At 39.7% G+C, this 23,857-nt stretch overlaps 1 protein-coding gene across 1 annotated transcript in view; it reads left to right on the forward strand.

The window, feature by feature from the left end:
* LOC111149076 (corin, serine peptidase) overlaps window positions 1–23,857 on the forward strand; it is a 247,662-nt gene that overhangs the window by 7,530 nt on the left and 216,275 nt on the right. Inside the window, exon 2 of the mRNA XM_022505983.1 lies at window positions 23,588–23,732. Within this exon, the coding sequence (XP_022361691.1) occupies window positions 23,588–23,732 (145 nt within the window). The remainder of the gene's footprint in view (window positions 1–23,587; window positions 23,733–23,857) is intronic.

Here is a 23,857-nt window from a genome sequence, read left to right on the forward strand (position 1 = left end):
TGTTTGTGTTCCCTCTCCGCTGTGTCTCTGTCAAGTACATACAAGTTGCTGAATTATTTTTTCTTTTTCCTTTTTTTTCCCTTTGGTTACTGTTATCTGTGGAGAATTTAGTTGTGCCTGTCCCTAGGTAATATCCCTCTTGATTTGAAATCTCAATTCTGTGTCATCAGTCGCGCTCCCTAGAGAAGGCTGAAAGAAGAAATGTTGTTTTCTATGTCTGGGCTCCCTCATGAGTACGACAAAAATACAGTGACTGGAATTTAACATCACTCTGCTTCCTTTGTGGTGTTTCTTCCAACACCATCCCTTAGAAATATAATGCCGGCCACAAAAGTAGCTACATTTGAAAAAAGCAAAAAAGAAACAGATTGAGGTTAATGTAATTTATTTAACTCATTGTACCTAGGATTTTATAATTTTAACCTGGAATCCATACAAAAATTATTCACGAAATATCCTACTTTTTTTAAAATAATAAGTCTTCAAATTTCAATACTCTCATGGCACATCCCAATTCAGATGGGTCAAATGCCTGCGCTCAGCAACCGTATGTGGCTAGCTAGCATCTACCGTATTGGGTAGTACAGACCAAATGGAATATGGTAGGTTGAATAGTGGCCCCCAAAATATATCCATGAATGCCCCCTTTTATGGCAAAAAGGACTTTGCAGATGTGATTGGTCAAGATTGTGAGATGGGGAGATTATCCTGGATTATTTGGGAGGACCTGATGTAATCCCCATCTCCTTGGGCAGGAGAGTGGAGTCAGAGTATAAGGGCCTATTCAGCCAGAGCAGCCCCCCCTCAGTTGAACAGCCATTTTGTTGTTTATGCAGTAAAACTTACACTGACCCTGCCCTCCTCCAGGGGAACTTACTTAAAAGCAAGTCTGGGAAACAGTCCCAGGTAACGAACAGTCCCAGGTAACAAAGTCCAAATACAAGGGTGGGTCAGGTCAGGTGGAGATAATAGAGCCCAAATGCAGGGATGAGTTGAGTCAGGTGGAGACATCCAATCAGTAGAGCGTGCATACTGTCTCCCTAGCTACCAAAGAGTGTGGGCCCCACCTTTTGGGCGCCAATTATGACTAAGGTGATAGGCGAGTTCAAATAGCTACTATGGGGTGAATTGTAATTCAACTGGCCACCCGTGTGTGACCTAGCATGACTGTGCAGCTTTCTCTGTGTGTTACAGTCTCATTCGCCACCTGTGTGTGGCCAGGCCCAATCACATGATGGCCTTTGCTCTATAAAAGTTAGTCTGTGAGGCAGGGAGGGGGTCGCCCTCTCTGTAAGGGGTGGCCCCCACCGGTCTGTTGGATGGTTGGTTTGATTCTTGATGCTTGGCACGAAATAAAGCTTTGCTTGACCTTTGCTTTGTATCAGTCTAGCTCCTTTGACCATGGACCCATTATTGGGGGACCCAAGAAGAGAAGGAAACAATGAGATGGCGGGTCCACGTGGAGATTGGAGAGAGGTGTTTTCAAAATGCAGGAAGGTGGGACGCCTGGGTGGCTCAGTTGGTTAAGCAGCTGCCTTCGGCTCAGGTCATGATCCCAGCGTCCTGGGATCGAGTCCCACATCGGACTCCTTGCTCATCGGGGAGCCTGCTTCTCCCTCTGCCTCTGCCTGCCATTCTGTCTGCCTGTGCTCGCTCTCTCTCCCTCTCTCTCTCTGACAAATAAATAAATAAAATCTTTTAAAAAAAAAAAATGCAGGAAGGTCCGCCAGCCGTGGCCTACAGATAGGTAGTGGCTAAAAACTGGAAAACGCAAGGAAACAGATGTTCCCCTGAGAGCCTTCCAGAGGAAGGGGCCTTGCTGACACCTTGGCTTTGGTCCAGCAAAACTGACTGCAGACATCTGACCTCCAGAATTATGAGGGAATGAGTTTGTGTGGTTGTCAGCCACTGTGGCAAATGGTTACAGCAGCCATAGGAAACTAATTCCTTACTAATGGTCTAATGTTAACATCATTTCTAGGACCGTTTTGAGAAGGTGTCTGACTCCCATCAGCTTAGACAGTTACGGTCACTGGCTTCATCCCAGCCCGGGCTAGGGTAGCGATGCCCCGTCATTCCTAGGATTGGTACACATGATAGCCATCCTCCCTGAGCGGTGGGGTCTATTTCTGACTGACTTGGTTGCATCCTTTGATGGTAAAACTCAGCTGATGTCATTGTCCTTGAGGATGAATAGTGGAGAGAGGATACAGTACAAAGGAGGGAAAAATGGTTGAGAAAAAGTTACTGGCTCTCTCTACTAGCCCCTCAATATTTTCTTAAGTCTAAAAATGTGCTGAAAATAATGTCTGTTAATTTTTTTAAAAAAAGGTATGGCTCTGTGGGTTTGGTAGGAGTAAGGTCATTCTTACATCTTTATCTGTGAATGTTAGTGAATGTGATTGGACTGCTAATTCTTAATGTTTAGTGAGCAAGAGAATCACTGGGTGAGATGCAAGAATTTGCAGTTCTAACAAGTTCCAGGAGCTGCAGATACAGCAGGTGGGCAGGGAGGTATTGGGAGAGCCGCAGGCCTGGCCTCCATGGGGAGGGTGCGGCCCTATTGCTGGGAAGGCCCCCAGGCCAGTCTCCCCTCCCCCACCAGGGTATACACAGAATCCTTTTCCAACAATAAGCCCAGTGGGCCGTTGCTAAGAAACTTGAGAGTGGGCACCTCTCCTCTTGCCTAGCTCTTTTGTGTCTCCCACCCTGAGGTCTAAAGTAGATGACAATCCTGAGATCCCCAAGTCTTAGCTAAAAATACTTTATTTGCCACAGAGGCCAGCTGACTTCTCAGATTTCCCAGTTGGAGTGAATCCCCCAGACCTGGGGCTCCCCCAGTGGAAAGGCTATAAACAGAAAATACCAAGTTAAAAATAGCCCTGGGGAGGCCCCTCAGAGCTCTCACACCCAGCTGCCCACAGGAGATGACCAGTTCTGGGCAAGGGGGCGAGTGGGGGGGATCAAGCCAGGAAGGACCGAGGAACTGTGGCTGCGTCCTGGTTCAGCCTGTGGAGGAGTTAGGGCAAATTTTAGAGACTAGTTCCCTCTCTCCTGGTCTTGGTGGGTTTTGGGGTTTTTTTGTTTGTTTTTTAATGTAAATTCTAGAATTGGTAACTATAGTCCTAAACCTGGGTAATGGTGATTTTTATGCTACTGTCTTCTGCATGACAATAAAATTGAGCTTCCCATCCTTTCTGAAATGGAAAAGAGAGAGAAGTCCTTCCAAAGGTGTCCTTGGTGAGAAAATCAAGTGGTCCCTTGGAAGGACTTGTAAGAGCTGATTTGCATGCCAGGATCAGTGGTCCAAGTCACCTTGGGGCCACCTCTGATTGTCTGCCTCACTCCCTCCCATCTAGCACTCATACTTTTTTTTTTTTTAACATTTTATTTATTTATTTGATGGACAGGGATCACAAGTAGGCAGAGAGGCAGGCAGAGAGAGAGAGGGAAGCAGGCTCTCCACTGAGCAGAGAGCCCGAAGCAGGGCTCGATCCCAGGACCCTGAGATCATGACCCGAGCCGAAGGCAGAGGCTCAACCCACTGAGCCACCCAGGCACCCCTAGCACTCACGCTTTTTATTTGGGTTGTTCTGACTTTACCTCTATCAACCGAATGTCCCTAAGAGGAACAAAAATGCTCTCTGGGAAGAGGTAAATATTCCTAACTTACAATATTCTCCAATCATTTTGTGTCAGAAACTCCTAACGGTAGGCAACATTCCCCCTTTCCTCCTTGAAGAGAACTTTCCCAACAAGTGAAAATTATCTTCTTTCCGGAAAAAAAATTATTTATTTTCCCTAGTGGAAGTAAACAAAACTCATGGGATAACTGTTATGATTTTCATTAAAAATTTTTAAAACTTAAAACAAAATGTCTTTTAAACTTTTTATTTATTTTTTAATTTTTTAAAGCGGGCTTTTCTTTTTAAAAAAAATGTGTTGTTTCTCCACTCACATTTCTCAAAGACAAAGGAAAAATATAAAAAAATTATCCAATTTGGCTTTTTCCCTGTTAATAGAGTGTTGAATGCTCTGCAGTGTGGCCGGGACACTGGTCAAGTTGGAAAGGAAGTGACGAACTCAGAGCTTCTCTGATGGTCTGGCTGTAGCAGCTTCAAACCCCAAAATACACATTATACACACTCACAGCCTCCTGACCTCAAGGTAAGGGAGAAGACTGAAGGATCCAGAGCTTGTGTGTGTGTTTTCTTTTTTTTTTTTTTTAATCTTTTTTAACGAAGTGGGGAAAAAATGAACGAAGGAAGAACATGATTGCTTTCTATAGATTTCACACCTTTGTTTGGATCTTCCTATTCTTGCCTGCAGGGTGAAGAGCCGAGTCCTGAATTTGTTCTCTGGGTGGAGCAAACCAGGGGTAGTGCAGTGACCAAGACCTTGGCTGCAGATGGGTGCACTGCGGGGTGTGTTGGAGCCCAAGTAGGGAAAGGAGGGTTGGGTATGGGATCAGTCTGGGTGTGGGGTCAGAGCTTGGTGGGATGAAGAAGGCATCCACCGGTGGGGGCAGCCGAGGCAGGATGTCAGAGCTCAGACAGCGTGAGCGTGGCGCCCCATGGGGCGGTGGGGCTGGGAGACTTGTTACAGTCTGGAGGACTGAGCAAATAATTACACATAGTAAGAATAAACCACATCTCTTGCTATTGGAAACAGGAGTTAGAGAGAGAAAAAGGCAGAGAGCTAAATCTAGAACCCTAGATTTAGATATGGGATTGGAATTGGAGGTTCGGGTATAAATGTGTGTTTCAACATAGAAAGATAGATGAGTAGAGATGTAATCTGTGTATGTATATGTGCACAAAAGGTAAATACATTCCCCCCTGTGGCTATTCTTTGCTGAAAGACACCAGGAGCAGTGACAACCTAAAAGCAGTGAGCAAACACTGTCAGTTCCAAGGGACAGCCAGCTCTAGGTTCTAGATAGAGTTTTGTTTTGTTTCTTTTTTTAACAAAAAGGAATGAAGGTTCTTGGAGAAACGGCTGATTCCAAGGGTGAGGCAAGGGAAGTACAAGATGAGTCTGAAACATCTTGTTCCAGAAAGCAAGAGAGGGCTCAAAGAACGATGGGTACATATTAAAAGGACACAGAAGCCAGACTGACTTGGCTCCCACTGGCCAAATAGAGAGGCGTTTAGTGTCGAAATAAGTAATGGTGGTAACAGACGACATACCATTGAATAGAACAGGAAACCAAGAGTTCATGCACATGTCAACAAAAGGATAGTGAAAATTTGAAGGAATGGGATATTTACATAATTTTAATACCTCACCACAAAATACTTACTGATTATATAGATGACGTGGGGAGAAGGAGAGTAATATCACCCGTAGGAAAGCTTGGCAGACATCACGTGATTAATGTGACTGTATCAGTAAATGAACACATGGATAGGATACAATGAGAAGAATATAGGACCCCTTTTGTGATATTTCTGCTACAGACATCAAATTTAATCCTGAACCGCAATTCAGCACTCCTGTAATTTACAAAAGCGTCAAAGTCATGGAGGTCAAAGAAGACTGAGGGAGACCAAGAAAACATGAAAACCAAGAGTGATATCCGATTCTAAATTAGACTCTTTGGGTATAAAGGGACTATTGGGACTATTGGTAAAACCTGAGTGAGTTCTCAGAATTAGATGGTAGCAGTCTATCTGTGTAATTTCCTGGTTTTGATGGTTGTACTGTAGTTATGAAGGAGAATGTCCTTGTTTGTAGGAAATACCCACTGTCATATTCCAGAGTGATAGAAATCTAGTTGACAATTTACGAAATGGTTCAGAAAAATAGTTCTTTGTATTGTACTTCCACCTTTCCTATAAATCGGTGGTTGTCTCAAATTTTTTAAAAAGGAGAAAAAAGCAAATATATTTTATTTAATAATTTCAAGAGATTTTAAAACTTTTTATGTTTGTATCTACATTAAGACAATTAACTTTTTTTAAAAAAAGATTTTATTTATTTGACAGATCACAAGTAGGCAGAGAGGCAGGCAGAGAGAGAGGAGGAAGCAGGCTTCCTGCTAAGCAGAGAGCCCAATGCGGGCTCGATCCCAGGACCTTGGGATCATGACCTCAGGGGAAGGCAGAGGCTTTAACCCACTGAGCCACCCAAGCACCCCTTGTATCTACATTAAGACTATTTGTAATCACGACAACTTTTTTTGGGAAAGCGGTAAGCAAAAAGTATACTATTAATACACAGTCTTACATTTCCAAAAGGAGAATTTTTTCCTAAGTTCTTCATATGAAAACAAGATTATTTATAATCACTGCATTCACAATCATAATTTTTAAAAAGATTTTATTAATTTATTTGACGGAGAGAGAGATCACAAGTAGGCAGAGAGGCAGACTGAGAGAGAGAGGGAAGCAGGCTCGATCCCAGGACCCTGAGATCGTGACCTGAGCTAAAGGTAGAGGCTTAACCCACTGAGCCATCCAGGAGCTCCAACAATCGTAATTTTTAATTGCATTTTGGTAAAGGATAAATGTTAATGCCCAAGTTTAGGCAATTATTAAACATTTACAGATATCTTTTTTTATTAGTCTCTTAATTTGGATTCAAAGGTTTGCCTTTCATAAACAAATTAGATACATTCAAAACATACTACATACTTAAAAAATTTATCATTTGTATGTTTGGTTTTGTCTCAAAGTATTGATAACTTTAGCTCTGGAAAGCAACTCAGAAGAATTGACTGATGTTATTCTTTGTAAAATACTATATTATAACTTTTAAAAATTTCCCTTTCACCTATTGGCCCATCCTCCCACCCACTTCTCCTCTGGTAACCACCAATTTGTTCTCTGATTTAAGTCTGTCTGTTTGTTCATTTATTTTGCTTTTTAGATCCCACATATAAGTGAAATCATATGGCATTTGTCTTTTCTGACTTATTTCACTTAGCATAATATCCTCAGATCATCCATGTTGTTACAAATGACAAGGTCTTATTCTTTTTTATGGCTAAAATTCCCCTACTTTTTATCCATTCATCTATTGATAGACACTTGAGTTGCTTCCACATCTTGGCTACTGTAAATAACGCTGCAATAAACGTAAAAGTGCATATGTCTTTTCAAATTAATGTTTTTATTTTCTTTGAGTAAATACCCAATAATGGGATGACTAGATAATATGGTATTTCTATTTTTAATTTTTTGAGGCATCTCCGTACTGTTTTCCACAGGGCCTGCCCCAATTTATAGTCCCACCGAGAGTGCATGAGTGTTCCTTTTTCTTCTCATCCTTACCAACATTTGCTAGTTCTTGTCATTTTGATACTGTCCATTCTGACAGGTGTAAAACGATATCTCATAGCAGTTTTAATTTGCATTTCCCTGTTGATTAGTGATGCTACCTTTTCATATGTCTTTTAGCCATCTGTATGCCTTCTTTGGAAAAATATCTATTCAGGTCTTCTGTCCATTTTTTAAATTATACTATTTGGGAGGTTTTTGGTGTTGAGTTGTATCACTTCTTTATGTATTTTTTATATTAATCCCTTATTGGATATATCATTTGCAAGTATCTTCTCCCATTCTGTAGGTTGCCTCTCTGTTTTGTTGATAGTTTTCTTTTGTATACAAGAGCTTTTTATTTTTATGTAGTCCCAATAGTTTAATTTTGCTTTCATTTCCCTTGCATTAGGAGACATATCTAAAAATATGTTGCTAAGGCTGATGTCAAAGAGATTCTTGCCTTTATTTTCTTTTAGGAGGAGTTTTATGGTTTCAGGTCTCACAGTAAGGTCTATCATCTATTTTGAGTTCATTTTTGTATATGGTATAAAACAGGGGTTTTCTTAAACCAAGAACATCCAGGTTCATTCTTTTGCATGTAGCTACCCAATTTTCCCACCACCATTTATTGAAAAGACTTTTTCTTACTGTATATTCTTGCCTCCTTTGTCATAGATTAATTGACCATGTAAGTGTGGGTTTATTTCTGGGCCCTCTGTTCTGTTCCATTGATCTATGTGTCTGTTTTTGTGCCAGTATCACACTGTTTTGATTACTGTTGCTTTGTATTATATCTTGAAATCTGGGGTTGGGATGCCTCCAGCTTTGTTCTTCTTTCTCAATCGCTTTGGCTATTTTAGGTCTTTTGTGATCCCATACAAATTTTAGGATTATTCTAGTTCTGTGAAAAATACTCTTAGTTTTTGATAGGGATTGCATTGAATCTATAAATTGCTTTAGGGAGTATGGACGTTTTAGCAATGTTAACTCTTCCAATCCATGAGCATGATAGATCTTTGTATTTGTGCCATCTTTAATTTATTTCATTAATGTATAGTTTTCAGAGTATAGGTCTTTCACTTCCTTGGTTAAATTTATTCCTAGGTATTTTATCCTTTTTGATACAATCATAAACTCATTTTTTAAAATGTTCTATTACTTGGGAATACTAACTGTAGAAAGAGAGCAGAACAAAATTTGAAAATATGATTGATGGGCCAATGAGATTTTTATTCTGAAAAGTCATCTTTTTCATCCTCAACTTCTTATAATTTTAAGAAACATTACATAATTCCTAATACTTTGGACCTTCACCATGAATATTAAATAGCACAGGTTATATTGTAAATATGTATTAATATATTAAAAACATTTGAAACCATCATTGGAAAGAAATTAAGAAGGTAAATTATCTAATTATAGGTAAAATAATTCTAGTAATTCAGTTTTGAGTGCTAATAAGTAAACATTCATTAGAATTCCTTGTCACTGAAGTATTTTCAGTATTAGACTATTCCCTGTTGTAGTTAAGGATAACATGTTAAGTTTTCATGGAAAAGTGGAAGTTAGTTTTGCAAGTTCATTTTCACATTACCACAGATTATTTACCCAGTAGTCACTCTATATAGCACTTAACACAATTATATTAAATGAATATTTGTATAGCTACTTACTCTCTTTCTCCCCAGAGGGACTGTGGGTTCCATGAATACTGTTCTTAGTAGCTACTTGGTATAGCTGTACAACCTAGAAAGCATGTTTTCCGAATTGTTCTTGCAATGAACTCTCTTCTGAAAGCTTTACGAAGCCAGCTTTCAGTAATTTTTCCAATGCTTGCCTCCTTGGGGGCAATCAATTTATTTGTTCTTTGAGATCTTGCCCTTCTTCCTCTCTTTGATTTCTTTGGATTCCAGCCATATATTATTATCTAATAACCACCAAAACTATCTTCCCCTTTATAGTAGCCTCTTTAAGAGTAGTAGACCTGGGTGCAACTTTGCTAGTCTCTACCTAGACCGTCAGAGTCATGTTTTCTTCTTCCTTTCTGCTAAGCTCATTTGGATCAAGCCTCAGCCTTTCTCTTAAGGAGATCTCTGCCTCTAGCTTCGTCAGTCTGTTGTTTTGGAAGTAACACTGAAGTACGTTTTTTAAACCATTCCACATCTCCTTTGACTCGCTGAGTTAAATTGATTTTGTCAGGACAGAATGTTCAATGCTTAAGCTTTTTAAATGACCTTTTTAGGATTGTATTTATAAAAATTTTATTGAGTTGTGTTCCTACTTCACCTCAGGAAGATGGAATATAAGATGATAAAGCTGTCTGTTCTTTTTTGTTTCTTTTGAAACAAAAATCTGCCACCTTTCCTTGACAATCATGAACTAGCCTCTAAAATCTAATGCCAGGGTTAGAGGTTATTTGATTAACAAATCCAGGATGGATTAGGACCATGTGATGGAGGATGGCTAAGGCCTCTGGGTAAGTCCCATATATCTGAGGTTTTGTTACCTCCACTTGTTGGTTTCTTCCCATGGCCAACTGTTGTTTAAACAACATAATAAGAAATGGAACCTGGGGCAAACTTTCTTCAATATCTATTCTAAGGCTGGCACAAATAGTCAAAACCAGGAGTTCATTTCTACTCCTGGAAAGCCAAAGAATCTTAGCTGCTTTGTATTTTCCAAGCATCACATTTTCTTCTGCTCACCTCCAGAACTACAAAAGCTGGATCCTACCTCAGCCTCACTTGAAACCCTAGGCCAAGTTACAGAATACTACTCCTTACTTTTCCTTACCATTCCTGGTTTAATGTAGTAGATGTTAGGTTTTGAAGGACTTAATAAATTATGCTTCTCCTCTTTCATTAATGTTGACATTAAGTTTCTGTGTCCTTTTATATGCCCAGTAGGATGATGGTCACAATTAAAAGACATGATGTTTGATCTCCAGTAGTATACTATCTCTCTGTGGAAAAAAAGGTATAAACTCTCAGTGTTTATTTAAAGATATTAACTCTCAGTGGTAGTTAATGCCTGTAGAATGTGGGAGAAATTTGCTAACTGAGGACTTTGCCTTGCATCCAGGGTGTAGAGCTAACCTCACAGTATGTGTTCAATGGATGCCTGCTAGACAACCCAAATGCTTCTCAACCGGAAACCATAGTACCCTGGGGTTGGGGGGATATGGGAATAATGGGGGATGCGTTGTGGGTCACAATGCCTGGTTTGTGGTGGGGGGAGAAGTTTTGCTGACATTTATTATTAGGTGGTGGCCAGGAATGCCAAATGTCCTGAAATATGTGTGAGAGTCCCATTAGTGAAAAATTGCCCTCCTTAAAATGTTGATTATGTTGATTTCCCTTGGCTTCCCTCCTCCCTCAATCAACACACACAGGCTTTGAGACCCAAATGCTTACAAAATACTGTTGTTCCATCCTGGTGCAAAAGCAGAAGCTTACATATTTTTAAAAATGTAGCAGTGTGGCCCGACTGTCCTCTAGTTCACTCCGCTCTTATGGTGGACTTGTTGTCCTTTCTACATATGGGTATTACTGTTCTGTCCCAGGGTATTGAAGTCACTCGTGAAGTTGTGCATCTTCTGGAAGGGAGGCTGTCAACTCCTGATGGGCAGGGACTGTATCTTTCTCATCTTTATATTCCTGTAGCCCAGCGGCTCACAGCATAAGTGCTAAACAGGCATGAGTGGAATAAGCCACATGAATGAAATTTTAACATGTGGCGTAAACATGTTTTGTGATGGAACACAACACAGAAATTCTCTGTATTGTCCAACTAGAATGTTCATGAAATATAGCAAAACAAATGATGAATGCTGAGTTTGGAACTCTTTGCTCCAGGCCTTCTGAAAGAAATTGCTGCTTCATCTAACACATAAAATTCTTACTTGTACTTTTTTTTTTTTTTTTTTAAACTGCAGAATTCCTTTTAGCAGGTAGGTTCAGTAGGTTAACTGTTTTCAACATCTGTTTATGTTTTACTTTGCATTGAAATGTCTGAAATGGATTGTTGTAGAACATAAAATCCATTTTGTCTCATATGCATTCCCTGATCGTTTTCAGCTGTCAGGAGTCAATATTTCAGTTCTGCACGCACTTTGCCAATCTGATTGAATTTTTAAAAGTCACAACATTTCCATTGTCATAGGATCAGTGGGTCAATGAAGTCTCTGAGATTTGCCCGCACTCAACAGCTTTCTTAATGCCCCGAGAAAAATAGCTTGGCTTCATTTGACAATATGTTAGGCTCCTCTGCATTTTGGCATAGCATCCTTCAAAATACAGTAACTTATAATCAAGATGTGAAATTTAAAACATTTTAATGAGTAAGTGTCAAACATTTAATTTCCTGAGGAATGGATAACCCAACCCTCCCCTCTTTTTCCCCGTAGCCACCATTGTTTCCAAAGCAATATACAGGAAAGGCTTTGAGATGATTTAATATATGCAGAAATATTTCTGATGTTGTATCTACCTTAAAAGGGATCTTTTATTTCTTGAAGATTTGTGTCTGCCACAAAATGGTAACATTGACATGTTTGAGATTGGGGGCAAAGTCATCTCCCAAAAAGGACCCAGGGCCCTATTTATCTAACTTGTCCTGATGGGGAGTTACCTGCTGTTTTGTTCCGAAATCATCTTCTGTAACTGAACAGAAATATGAGTCTCCCACCTTGCTCTGGAGAAAATGAGGTTTACCTTAAAAGGTTTTCTTATTGCCTCGGAAGACATCTCCTCCCTGGAATAAAGATTATTACAGCTTTCCTCCAGAGACCAAATTGAGCGAACTCCACTCAGTGTGTTGGAGAGAAGTCAGGACTCTTAGAGCTATCTAAACTTGAAAGAGACCTTCTCCCCCTCTTCCTCCTCCCCTTCTTCTTCTTCTTCTTCTTCTTTACTAATTTCATTTTATTTTTGGAATATTTGTGGTTGGCACAAGATATTTATTTTTCACCCCTTACAGATACAGAAATATGGTTGGGACTCTGTGATGGCTTTATAAGGTCACCTAGATTTTCAGTGGTGGAGACAATATTGTACAAGTTGCCTCTGAAATGTTCCAATCTTCTCGCTCATATTTCAGACTTCAGCTAAACAATGCTACCCTCAAAACAGAAACACTGAAATGTTACGCTGCCTCGGTACTAGATTATTGTTTTTTTTAAAGATTTTATTTATTTGTCAGAGAGAGAGAGCGAGAGCACACAAGCAGGTAGAGGCAGAGAGAAGCAGGCTCCCTGCTGAGCAAGGAGCCCGATGCGGGACTTGATCCCAGGACCCTGGGATCATGACCTCAGCCGAAGGCAGCCACTTAACCAACTGAGCCACCCAGGCATCCCTGGATCATTATTATTAATTAGCCTCCTCAACAGTAAAAAAAATTGTCAGTATTTAGTCTATGTACTGAGCATCCATTCTGGGATGTGTGAATGTGAGACTTGGGGTGGAGGTACAATCTGGTGCTGCTGTTATGTTAATTTTCAAAGGAGAAAATGTGAGCGTGGCTGGCTTGCAGAACCATGTGTTGTGGTGTGAACGGAGTAATTTCATTTTGCGAGAGCTCATGAGTTCTTTGAACTTTGTACGAATCAATTAAATACCAGAAAATGGGATGAAAAGACTTATTGAAAACCAGATGCTTGTTCTTCATGCCTCTTGGAACATTAAAAACAAACATCACAACAAAAGACATTTGGGTTTGGCATAATTCAGTGATGGATGATTTAGAAGCATTTTGCTTAATGGTAGAGTGGGAGCTAATGTTTGGAGAGTTAACAGATGTCTGGTTTGAGTGTATCTAAATCACCGATCTCTTACTCAATAAATCTACTTATAGTTCATATAGGGAATACTTTCATAGTTTATTGAGAACAGAAAGGAAAGCATCTAGCGCTGGCAGATTTGCTTCTTAAATATGGGGTAGCCATTGGCTTGTCTTTGCTTAGTGGATAGGCAGTGGAAGTGGGTTGAATTAGCCCTTTCTTTAATACTGAAAAAACAATTCAGATCACATTTTGGAGTGATAGTCGTACAGGAGACAATATTCTAAGCTAAATATCTAGCAGCAAGCCGAGACTTGATGTCTGCATTTTCTTCAGGACTGTGAGTATATTAACATGTGGCAGTGTAATATCCCCACAGAGTTTAGAGGAAGCTTCTGTGTCCTGCTCAGGCCATACAAGCCAGAGTGACCTTGTCTTCCTTGCAGGCTGTTCTCTGCACCACTGAACCAGTGGAGTCCAGAATACATTTGCTGGCCATCAGCTTCCTGCCTAGAAAACTAAGGTGCTGTTAGTCTCAAACCAACACATAGTTTGGGTTTGGGATGAATTTTTCTTTTGAATTGTTTTCAACACTGCAAGCAAATCTATGTTGGTAGGACAGATGGTTATTGAATTTTGCCATAATTTTGCATAAAATCCGATCCCCTGAAATGTGCACTGTCATTTTGGCTTAAGAATGTTTTGATATTTGACTTGCTCATATCATAAACTTCAAAGTAATAAATGGAATTTTACTAAATCTACCAGATCAACATATATGAATTAGAATAACCTTTGGGTAGGAATATTTGTACGTGGTTAAAATTCACAGACCATTGACTAACCATCCTATGTTAACTAAGTCTACATAATTGTATTTAAGAATATAGCTGTTTTGCTATTTAAGAAAATCCATAACATAGTAATACGTTATGAAGGTAGAATTAACTTTCACATTTCAAAATGCTCTGTTAATCTTAAACAGTTTATATATTGCTTCAAGTTTGCCTGATCTTTGGTTATAACTTAAACCCTATTTGAAATAAAAATAGTCAATATTTCTCTACATCAGATGCTGTACATTAAGTAACAAGCTGATATTAATCTCTTTATAGACAGTATCTTTGGATGAATATTACTGCTTTCAGAGCTATTATAGGCCAAGGATAACATGTGTTTAGCAAAACCTTGGAATGGTCAGGGAATAGGGTTTTTGTTGTTGTTGTTAATTAGGTTTTTCATGAATTAAATAGCAACTTGAATCTCCTTTCTATTCTGATTTTTTTACTCTTGAAATGATGTTACTTATGCTATGCTAAGCAGAATAACATGCACATCTTTGAAAACTGATCATGAAGGCCAAGACTTGGATTCTTAAGGCAAAATATTCTATACTATAGAAACTGTAGAAGATTCCACATTTTTCAGAATTACAAAACATTCTCTGGCAATATTTTATAAATTTAATTCTTGACAGTTTGCTTATTTTCTTGTGATTTTTCCGTCTCTCTGAAAGATAGAGAACAGAAAACTTATGTATTTAAAGATTCCAGGTAATTAAGGTTTTACTTAATTAGATCAAGGTATTAAAGGTAATTTTGAAATATGACCCTCTAGAAAGAAGGTGAAAAATACTACAGACAGGCCATTTCTAAAACTTATCTCTTATTACTGGCTGTGGTGAAGTTGTAATCCTCCATTATGCCCTATCTGGCCTAGGAGGAGGCATGGAAACATGGAGACTCAGGAAAAGCTCTATTTCTTACTCCCCAAAAGAGCAGCTGTGCTTAGGGATGGGTGGTTTTGAACTTCTGATGATGAGGGCCATGGGATCTAGTCCTTCACAGGGTTTGGGGCATCTGGATTCAGTTTTTCATGACTCAGTGGGTAAAAAGCTTGGTCTTTTTTCACAGAGACAGAGCTGGTGAGTGGATAATGGGTTTTAAGAAGTTCTAAAAGCCGAAGAACTAGGCCAAGTGAAAAAAAATATGAGATCTCTGGTCTTTCTACTGAGCTTCAGAAAAAGGAACTGAATGACTCAGTATTGCTTTGGATACTGCCTTTTTTGCCAATGACCTTGAATTATTTTTATCATATTTTTCACAAAGAACCTCACACTTCTCACCTATAAATGAGTATTGTAATAACAACCACCTAGTAGAGCTGTTTTGAGAATTAAAAACTATTTTCTATGCAAAACGCTGAGAGCAGTGCCTGGCCCACAGGAAATTTTCAATGGTTTTTTTGTTTTGTTTTGTTTTTTGCTGTATTGTTATTATTTCTGTTATTATTATGTCTGTAGTAAATATTCCAAAATGGAGCAGCATTTTAGTCCTTGTGTTTCTAAGACTTTTTTGAGAGTGGGAGGGCATATTTAGGTGACTTTATTGATTCATTATTTTTAAAAAAGATTTATTTATTTATTTTAGAAAGAGAGAGAGTGTGTATGGGAGCAAGAGATAGCATGAGTGGGGGAGGGGCAGTGAAAGAGGGAGAAGGAATCTCAAGCAGACTCTCCATTGGGCACAGAGCCCAACGGGGCTCCATCCTGGGATGCAGTGATCATGACCTGAGCTGAAATCAAGAGTCGGGTGCTCAACTGACTAAGCCACCCAGGTGCCCTGGTTCATTATTTTAATACTTTTATGGAGTGCCTAGTACAGTCAAGGCCCTTTTTGAGTACTAAGGCTACAATAGGGAGCAAAAACCAACATGGTCCTTGAGCTCATGGAGCCTACTGTGTAGGAGGTATAACCAATGTAATCTAAGAATCACACACATACATGTAAATTGCAACTGGGATAAAGAGCAGAAAGACGAGAATCATTCACAAGTCATGAGTTGATGAGTGACACAGGCTGGCTGAGAGCTGGAGGGAGGCCATTCTAGGCTTGTGAGGATCTGGGTAAGTAGCAGAAGGTGGCAGAAGTGTAGAGAGAGGGGCCATGAGTGATGTGCAGTGAGCCGAGCATAGACAAGGCAGACCTAGAAAGGTCTCCAGATCCTGCTCTGGAAAGTGGCATCAACATCACCTGGGAGCTGCTAAGAAATGCACTGTCTCAGGCTCTACCCCAGACCTACTGTCTTCGCCTCTCCCAGTGTGTTTCACATGCACACTAACATCTGAAAAGCCTTGTCTTTTATGGCATATTAAGGAAGCTTGTCTTTGTCTCTGAAGTTTCTGGAGAGTTTTAAGCAGAACCACAATGTGGAGATTGGAAGGGGATGAGTGAGGATGTGGGGCCAGGGAGGAGATTGCTGAAGTCAGTAGAAATGTGGGGTTTCTGATGGGATTGCAGGATGAACTTGTCCAATGATTGCCTGCATTTGAACTAACCTTACTTTTTTTTGCTTGCTCCCAGTAACTCCATTTTGGCTACTACACTGGATTGAGAAATTTTTAATTGAAGATTGAAAAGCTCTAATTTACTTAGTTGTAAATTTTTTCTTTGGAATTTATCCTCGTTGAAAGCATAAAAGGCACCAATCTCCTGAAAAACAGGAGATAATCCACTGTGGCCACACTGAGTTGCCGTTTTTCTGGTCAAAGGCAAACAAACTTGACAGTTATATTATTTATCATGAAAAGTCTTTTAGTGGTTTTTATCTCACTCCCATCAAAAGTAAGTACATTAAAAATCCCACACATTTCTTGGGAAATTTATTTTTTTAGCTTTAACTGTAAGTAATTTATTCAGTTGAGAATGCATATATTTATTCTGATCCTACTAGGTACTAGGCACTGGTTAGTTGCCTAGGGACTAAAAATAATTTTCTGGGCACATGATGTAAGGTTTTGTTGAATGAACTGAACATGTATCTTTACTTCCTGAGATTGTAGTTTAGTAACTTTTGTATGTATGTACATATATGACCATGATCCCAAGTAGAAAGTGATAAGTGCCTAGGCCAGTTGAAATTGCTTCAACTGCAAGTGATAGAATATTTACGTTAACAGTGATTTATCAAGGATTTATTCCTTTCTCATGTGAATGTAATCTGGAAAATAAGCTGTTCAGGGCTGATAGAGAAGATTCAGAAATCCATCAGGAAGTCAGATTCCCTCTTCTTGCTTTTCAGCCACCTCCTTCATATAGATTTTACGTCAGAGTCTAAAATGGTTGCTTAAGGGGCACCTTGGTGGTTCAGTCAGTTGAGTGTCTGACTCTTGATTTCGGCTCAGGTCACAATCTCAAGGTCGTGAAGTCAAGCCCTGAGTCAGGCTCCACACTCAGCGGGGAGTCTCCTTGAGGGTTCTCTCTCCTCTGCCCCTCCCCCTGTTCACATGCTCTCTCTCACTCAAATAAATAAATATATCTTTAAAAAAATAATAAAATGAATGCTTGAGCTCCAGCCATTACACTTGTATTCCCACAAGCAGGAAAGAAGGACCATACTCCTATCTTTGAGGACACTTCCTAGAAGTCACATTTACCACTTCTAATTTCATCTCATAAGCAGGAACTCAGCCAATGGCCTCACACAGCTGCAAGAGAGGCTGGGAGATGTTGTCTCTATTCTAAGTTGACATTAAATATTGGCCAAACTAAATTTTAGGATTTTCTTTCTAAGATCAAAGGAAAAGAATAGATACTAGCAGCCAATCAGTTTCTGCCACCGACCAGAAATTCAGATCTAGCAGAGGGAGATGACGTGTATCTAGATGATCAAGGGAGGCTTGCTGAATGGGGTTGAAGATGAATTACTTCTCTAAGGATTCAAACTTAGGCAGGTAGATGTGGGAAAATAGTCTAGAGCTGTGATTTCCAAACTGTGAACTGAGGTACCCCCAAACTGCAGTGGTGCACAGAGACTCTGCTAGTTATTTTCAATTTTTGAGGGGAATCCAGTGATACTCAACATTTGTTGGTTACCAAATGAAATATTAAGTTGAGGTAGTTCATTGTCAACATTAGATGGTACTGTATTCCTTTTGATGTTGCCTGTCTTCATAAAGCTGGGTTCTTGGTGGTGATTGTGTAACACGTTGTTCCATGGAAAAATCTATGTGAAAGAGGCAATGAATGATGGTGATTTCCAATCTGATTCTAAGGTTTGAGATATTGTACACTGCCCAACAGATACACATATTATATGTGTAAGTAATTGTCATTATTGAAGAATAACATGAAAATGTTTTTTATTTTAAATTATGTGTTGCACTTTTTCAAACGTCTACTAAGTTTTTAGGATAAAGATACTGATAAGATAATTGGACCAAGAGACTTAATAAGTGGAATTGTTAGGCATTTCTTTTGGTTTAGGCCATTGAAAAAAATTACCTGGACACATAGTGCCCTGAACCAAGAATATCTGGGAGTCTCTGATTTAGGGGGTTAATTAAGTAACAAAGCTACTTTGTTTCATGTTCTTAACAAAGATGGTATTTAAAAAATTTTGTCTGTAATAAAATTCACTAAAATGTACTTCTTAAACCACAAAATTTTCTAGCTGACTTCAAAGCTTTTAATTGGAAATGTGAGTATGGAGTTGTACTAATGATCCTAGTAAAAGCTGATTCTATTAATTTTAGTATATTTTTTCTGAAAGGGAAACATTTCCACTTGTTTACCAAATACATTTTCAATTTCGTGACTTGAGAATGGACTCCGTAAGGCATATACAATTTAAAAAGTAGTAGTAATTTGCATAATGATGCACAGAGCAATTTTTGTTTAGGCAGTTTAATTCACTTATTTATTCAACAGGTATAATCCACTTCTGATTGTACTCAAGTGCTGCTCCAGATGCCAGGTGTACACTGATGAGAAAAGGGAGGTATTTTCATTTAAAGAGAGCGTCACAACTGAGTTAAAATTATTTATGCTATGATTACAGAAGCAGGTATCTTTTTATTCTAAAACAGTTTTTGCCATTTGCAGCTGTAGAAGTATTCCCAAGACTGTCCTATGTGTTAGTGAAGTCAAATGCTACAGGAAGGCAGAATAGGATAAAGGCTAATGCAGCTGAAATATCAGCTGTGGTCTCTTTGACCTTTGAAATCTTAATAAAATGGACTTGAAATTCCATATACTCCCGCAAAAGTCCAAAGCCCTCCCCAGATCTCTGCCAAGCCACTGGGTCTATGCTTCTCATGATCATCTCTGGTTCCAGGCTCTCAATCTTCTGAATTAGTTCAGTTTGGGGATCATTTTTATTTTGCCTTTTCTCATCATCCAGTGATATACAGTCTCTCACTGGGGCTAGAGTGTGGAGAATAAATTAGGGAGTGCAAGATTAGATGTAGGTAAACCATACCAGGTGAGACATGATGTAGTTTTTACTAGAATGTAGGATCTATGAGGCTGGATATTTTCACTCTGCCTGATATATAAGTGCACAAACAGTACCTGACACACAATAGATGCTCAATTACTTTTTCCTGAGATAGGAAGCTCTGAAAAAATACCAGACTTGGGGATAAAGATTATTTATTTGGTTTCAGACATGTTAGGTATGAGGTATTTTTGTAACATCCACTGGGGAGAGGTCAAATGCCCAGTTGGATACAAAAGTCTGGAGCCCAGGGGAAAGATCTACGCTTGCTAAATAAAGATGTAAGTTACGTGTGTAGGGCTGGCAATTGAGCTATTTGTGTGGGCGACATTGCCTGGAGAGTATGAATGTAAGAAAAGAACTTACAGAAAGAGAAGGGATGACCGGACAGGGAGGAGAAAGAGAAGTCAAGAGAAGAAAGTGTTTGAAGCAGATGGGAGGGGCTAACTGAGAATTGGATCTCTCACATGGTGCTGGGATGTCATTACAAGGATGACTGAAAAATGTCTTTGGAATAGAGCAACGTGGAGGTCATTGGTGACCATAGCAAATGCTCTTTTGGTGCAGTGACAGAAGTGGGTCCCAAATCGTATAAGAGTAAACAGTAAGTGAAGAAATTTGGATGATAAGTATTAACAACTTCTAGGGTGTTTTGGATGAGAGAGAGAGGACAGTGGTTGAAGTGTGATATAGGCTTGAGGATGGTTAAAAAAAAGAAAAAACTGGAGGGATCTAAACATGATACAAAGCTGATGGCAGGGGCGCCTGGGTGGCTCGGCGGGCTCAGGTCATGATCTCAGGATCCTGGGATCGAGCCCCGCATCGGGTTCTCTGCTCAGCAGGGAGCCTGCTTCCTCCTCTCTCTCTGTCTGCCTCTCTGCCTGCTTGTGATCTCTCTCTGTCAGATAAATAAATAAAAAATCTTTAAAAAAAAAAAAAAGCTGATGGCAGGGGGAGAGAGGGAAAGAGAATGGGAGAGAGCTTGAACATACGATTTAATGGAGAATTAAGATGTAAAATTCCTGAGAAGGGAGAAGGAGATGGAATCTGTCACAAAAGTGGGAGGATTCATCTTAAATATGAAGAGCCTACAATAGCTTCTGTGTTTGAACAGGAGAGAAGGTTCTATAAATGATCACGTGTGTAGTTTTAGATTTAGGTAGATGAGGCAATGCTCATTTGATTGTTTTTTATTCTCTCTGTAAGATGCAAATTGAAGTGGGTCACCTTATGAGAGTGAGGGCAGAGTGGGAGATGGTAGTTTGAGGAGAATGGAGAAGGCTTTACATCAGCAACTGAGTAGTCCTCTACAGCTACATTTGACTGTCCAGGTGTAGATACAGAGAGAGTAGATCATTGGATTCATCTGGTGTTGGCTTTTACATGATGGAGTGGGGGAGAGGAAAAATCCAGAGGGGTAGGCAGGTCCAGGGCATTAGCAGGAGTATTGTTTCATTAATGGTCCAAAGAGTCTAAAGGAGATATGTAGGGTATTGAAAAAAGGAGAGAGCTGATAGACTGGGAGGAGATAGAGGTACCAATGGACAGCAGGTCAGAATTGTGTCTTCAAGTTCTCCACAATGTCTTACCTGATCCTCCAGCAAGAAATTGTATTCCTATCTTTTGAATTCCTATGGCACTTTAGCTGTAAGTCTCATGGTGCTTATCATTTGCTACCTTGACATATAGTTATATTATTTATGGACATATCTCTCTTATTAGACTGAACTTTTGAGGGACAATTGATCTGAAATCATTGTTATATCCATCACTATGCTTATTATAATAGTAGGTGCTCAATAACCAATTGTTGAGTAAATAAGTAAGTAGAGTCTACTACTGCCTGTGTTGGGCTACAGTCCCACACTTGCTTATCTCCAAACCTGAAAGGGCCCCATCCGCCCAATGCTAGCCTTGTAATCAGTGCAGTATCGCAGCTCTTATATTAAATTGTGCCAGTGTGTTGGTGTGCAAACTTGGGAGCTTCCTCGGTTAAAATTTGAAACTGGCCTCCATATACAGAGGGCGAGGTGGTGCTAAAGAAAGACCACTTCAGATTGGTAGACAGCAGGTTAAATAAGCAAGGGAACTTACTCTGAGGCTTGTTTGGGCAGACACGATGAGTACTTTTCCACACCTGCCAGCCAGAATCATTCAAGTTTATATAGAGGCTTTAACTGGGTTCAGTCATGTGTTTTGTCCAGATGGTCTCAACAGCACATTGCTCTCTCAAGGCTGCATTCTTGAAAATGGCTTTGGCTATGGGAACAGTGGTACATTTCAAGGACATTTCAAGGGAGTGAGGAGCCTCTGATTCTCTGGGTCCAGCTCATGGGCCATGGGTGGTCACATCCTTTTCATGGTCTCCTCTATCACAGTGCCATGTCTTCTTGCAGATAAAATTGTAAATGAACTCTGAATGATCTCACCTTGGCTGGTGCATTAAACCAGGTGCAGAGGCAATGAGTCAGTAAAGTCATTAACCTAGGAGATCAAGCCATTCTCAAGCTAACATCATATGTTCTTTCAAATAATATGTCTCATTGGGTATTCTTAAAATTACAGAGGCTATCATTACATCACAGTGTATGTAGTGAACACTGCTTGCAATATGTGTTAGTGAACAAGAATTGATTCTGTTAGAGGCAGAATAAAGCAGAAATGGAGTATCATATGTGCCTTGCAATTCAGAAGAACCTATCAGAGTTGCCTTTTTATCCATGGGAAATTATCAAGTACTTGTTAATATGCTATAAAAAAGCAAGTGCAGGACCAACAACGTCTTGTTTATGATAAGGCTCTGTCTCAAAGGTCACTCATTTTTCAAAATCAGATATCCGTTATAGGGGAAGAACCAATGAACCCTGAATAATGCATTGGGGGGATGATGAAGAAGTGAAGAGTCTTGCGGTTCTTGAAGTAGTAGAATGTCTGTTAGCAAAATATGGAAATCAGGAGAACTGGTTTAAATGTAGGGATAGAGAGAAGACTAGTTTGATTTTGGACATGTTAAGAAGAGATGCGGCTAAGCACTAGGCATTGGAAACATATGATAAAATCTGAAAGGAAGTTTGGGACTCGAGAGATTTGGGAGTTAGTTATGCAGAGGTTATTATTCATGCTCTGAAACTGTCACAGGAGAAAATGCAAGGAGTGTCAAAAGTCTAAGAGAAAACCATGAGAAGCACCTTCATGTGGGACTGGAAGAACTGCTCATAGTGTGAGATTCAAATCACTTAAAAAAAAAAAGATTTTATTTATTTATTTAAGAGAGCGAGAGAGTGCAAGGGAGGGTGGGGGGGAGAGGGAAAAGCAGAGGGAGAGGCAAACTCCCCACTGTGCAGGGAGCCTGACATGGGGCTTGATCCCAGGACCCCAGGATCATGACCCAAGCTGAAGGCAGCCGCTTAAACCGACTGAGTCACCTAGGTGCCCCTCAAATAATTTTTAATTTCATTTCGGATTCCTGTTGAAAAAGTCAACTGCCCTAAGCTAGCCATTTGTAATAAACGAATTTCCAGACATCATCTCTGGCAAGAGATGGAACTAAAAATTAAAGTATTTAATTTAAATTTAAATTAGCGAAATTTCAAGTCTTTGCAGATAAGAACTTTTCTCTGAACCCCTTCGACTGCATCTCATAATCCACTCACCGATGGATAGGCTACACTGGCAGCGTAGACAGTGGAAGGTGTCCTGAGGGGTTGTCAGTGTTTAACTAGTCAACAAGACAGGCTCTTTTTCAGTGTTCAACTTCAGTCACTAAATACATTTAACCTTGCTGAATGGCTGAAAATTCATTTTATCCAGATTCATGCAGAGTTGCGTTAGGACTGGTGAGACAAACAGCAATGAAGTCTGCGTAATGTCCTGTCTACACCTACTCACCAATATGTAACCATGGTACTAGGCTGTCTTTGCTTATAGCTCTGGGCCATGGTAATTTGTAACCCTTCGGAATAATTCTAAATTGCCAGATATGTTAAAAAAAAAAAAAAAAACAACGTGGAATCACTTTAAAAGTTCATGTACTCCTGAAAAACATTTCTGAAATAGATGATTTTCTCTGCTCTGAATGCGGTTGTACAGTTATTTGTTCATTTATTAGCATGATTTAGTGACTGAGTTCATTTCCATGCCCTCAAGGACATGCACCAGAATCTCTCAGGACTGCTGCTACTCTGAATGGACAGCCGTACTCTAAAATTCCATATGGCCTCTTGAGTTGCTTTGTAATATTAAAACCACGTTTCCTTTTCTCCTTTTGCTTTAGGTCTTGGGAGCTGTTGACAATAACATGGGTGATGGCTGCTCTCAGAAGGCGGCTACTGCTAATATTCTCCGCTTCCTGTTGCTGGTGTTGATTCCGTGTATCTGTGCACTCATCGTCCTGCTGGTGATCCTGCTTTCCTTTGTTGGTGAGTGATGCTGCTGTGAGAGAAAAATGAAGTCAAAATTCAAATGAGCTTAACCATGATTTCTATTTAGTACTTAGGTAACCTAAAGTGTCAACTTGATGGAGGGTTAGCCATTGATTATCTTA

This window comes from Enhydra lutris, unplaced genomic scaffold, assembly GCF_002288905.1.
Source record: "Enhydra lutris kenyoni isolate GAN:26980312 unplaced genomic scaffold, ASM228890v2 scaffoldscaffold21, whole genome shotgun sequence".
NCBI classification, from domain to species: Eukaryota; Metazoa; Chordata; class Mammalia; order Carnivora; family Mustelidae; genus Enhydra; species Enhydra lutris.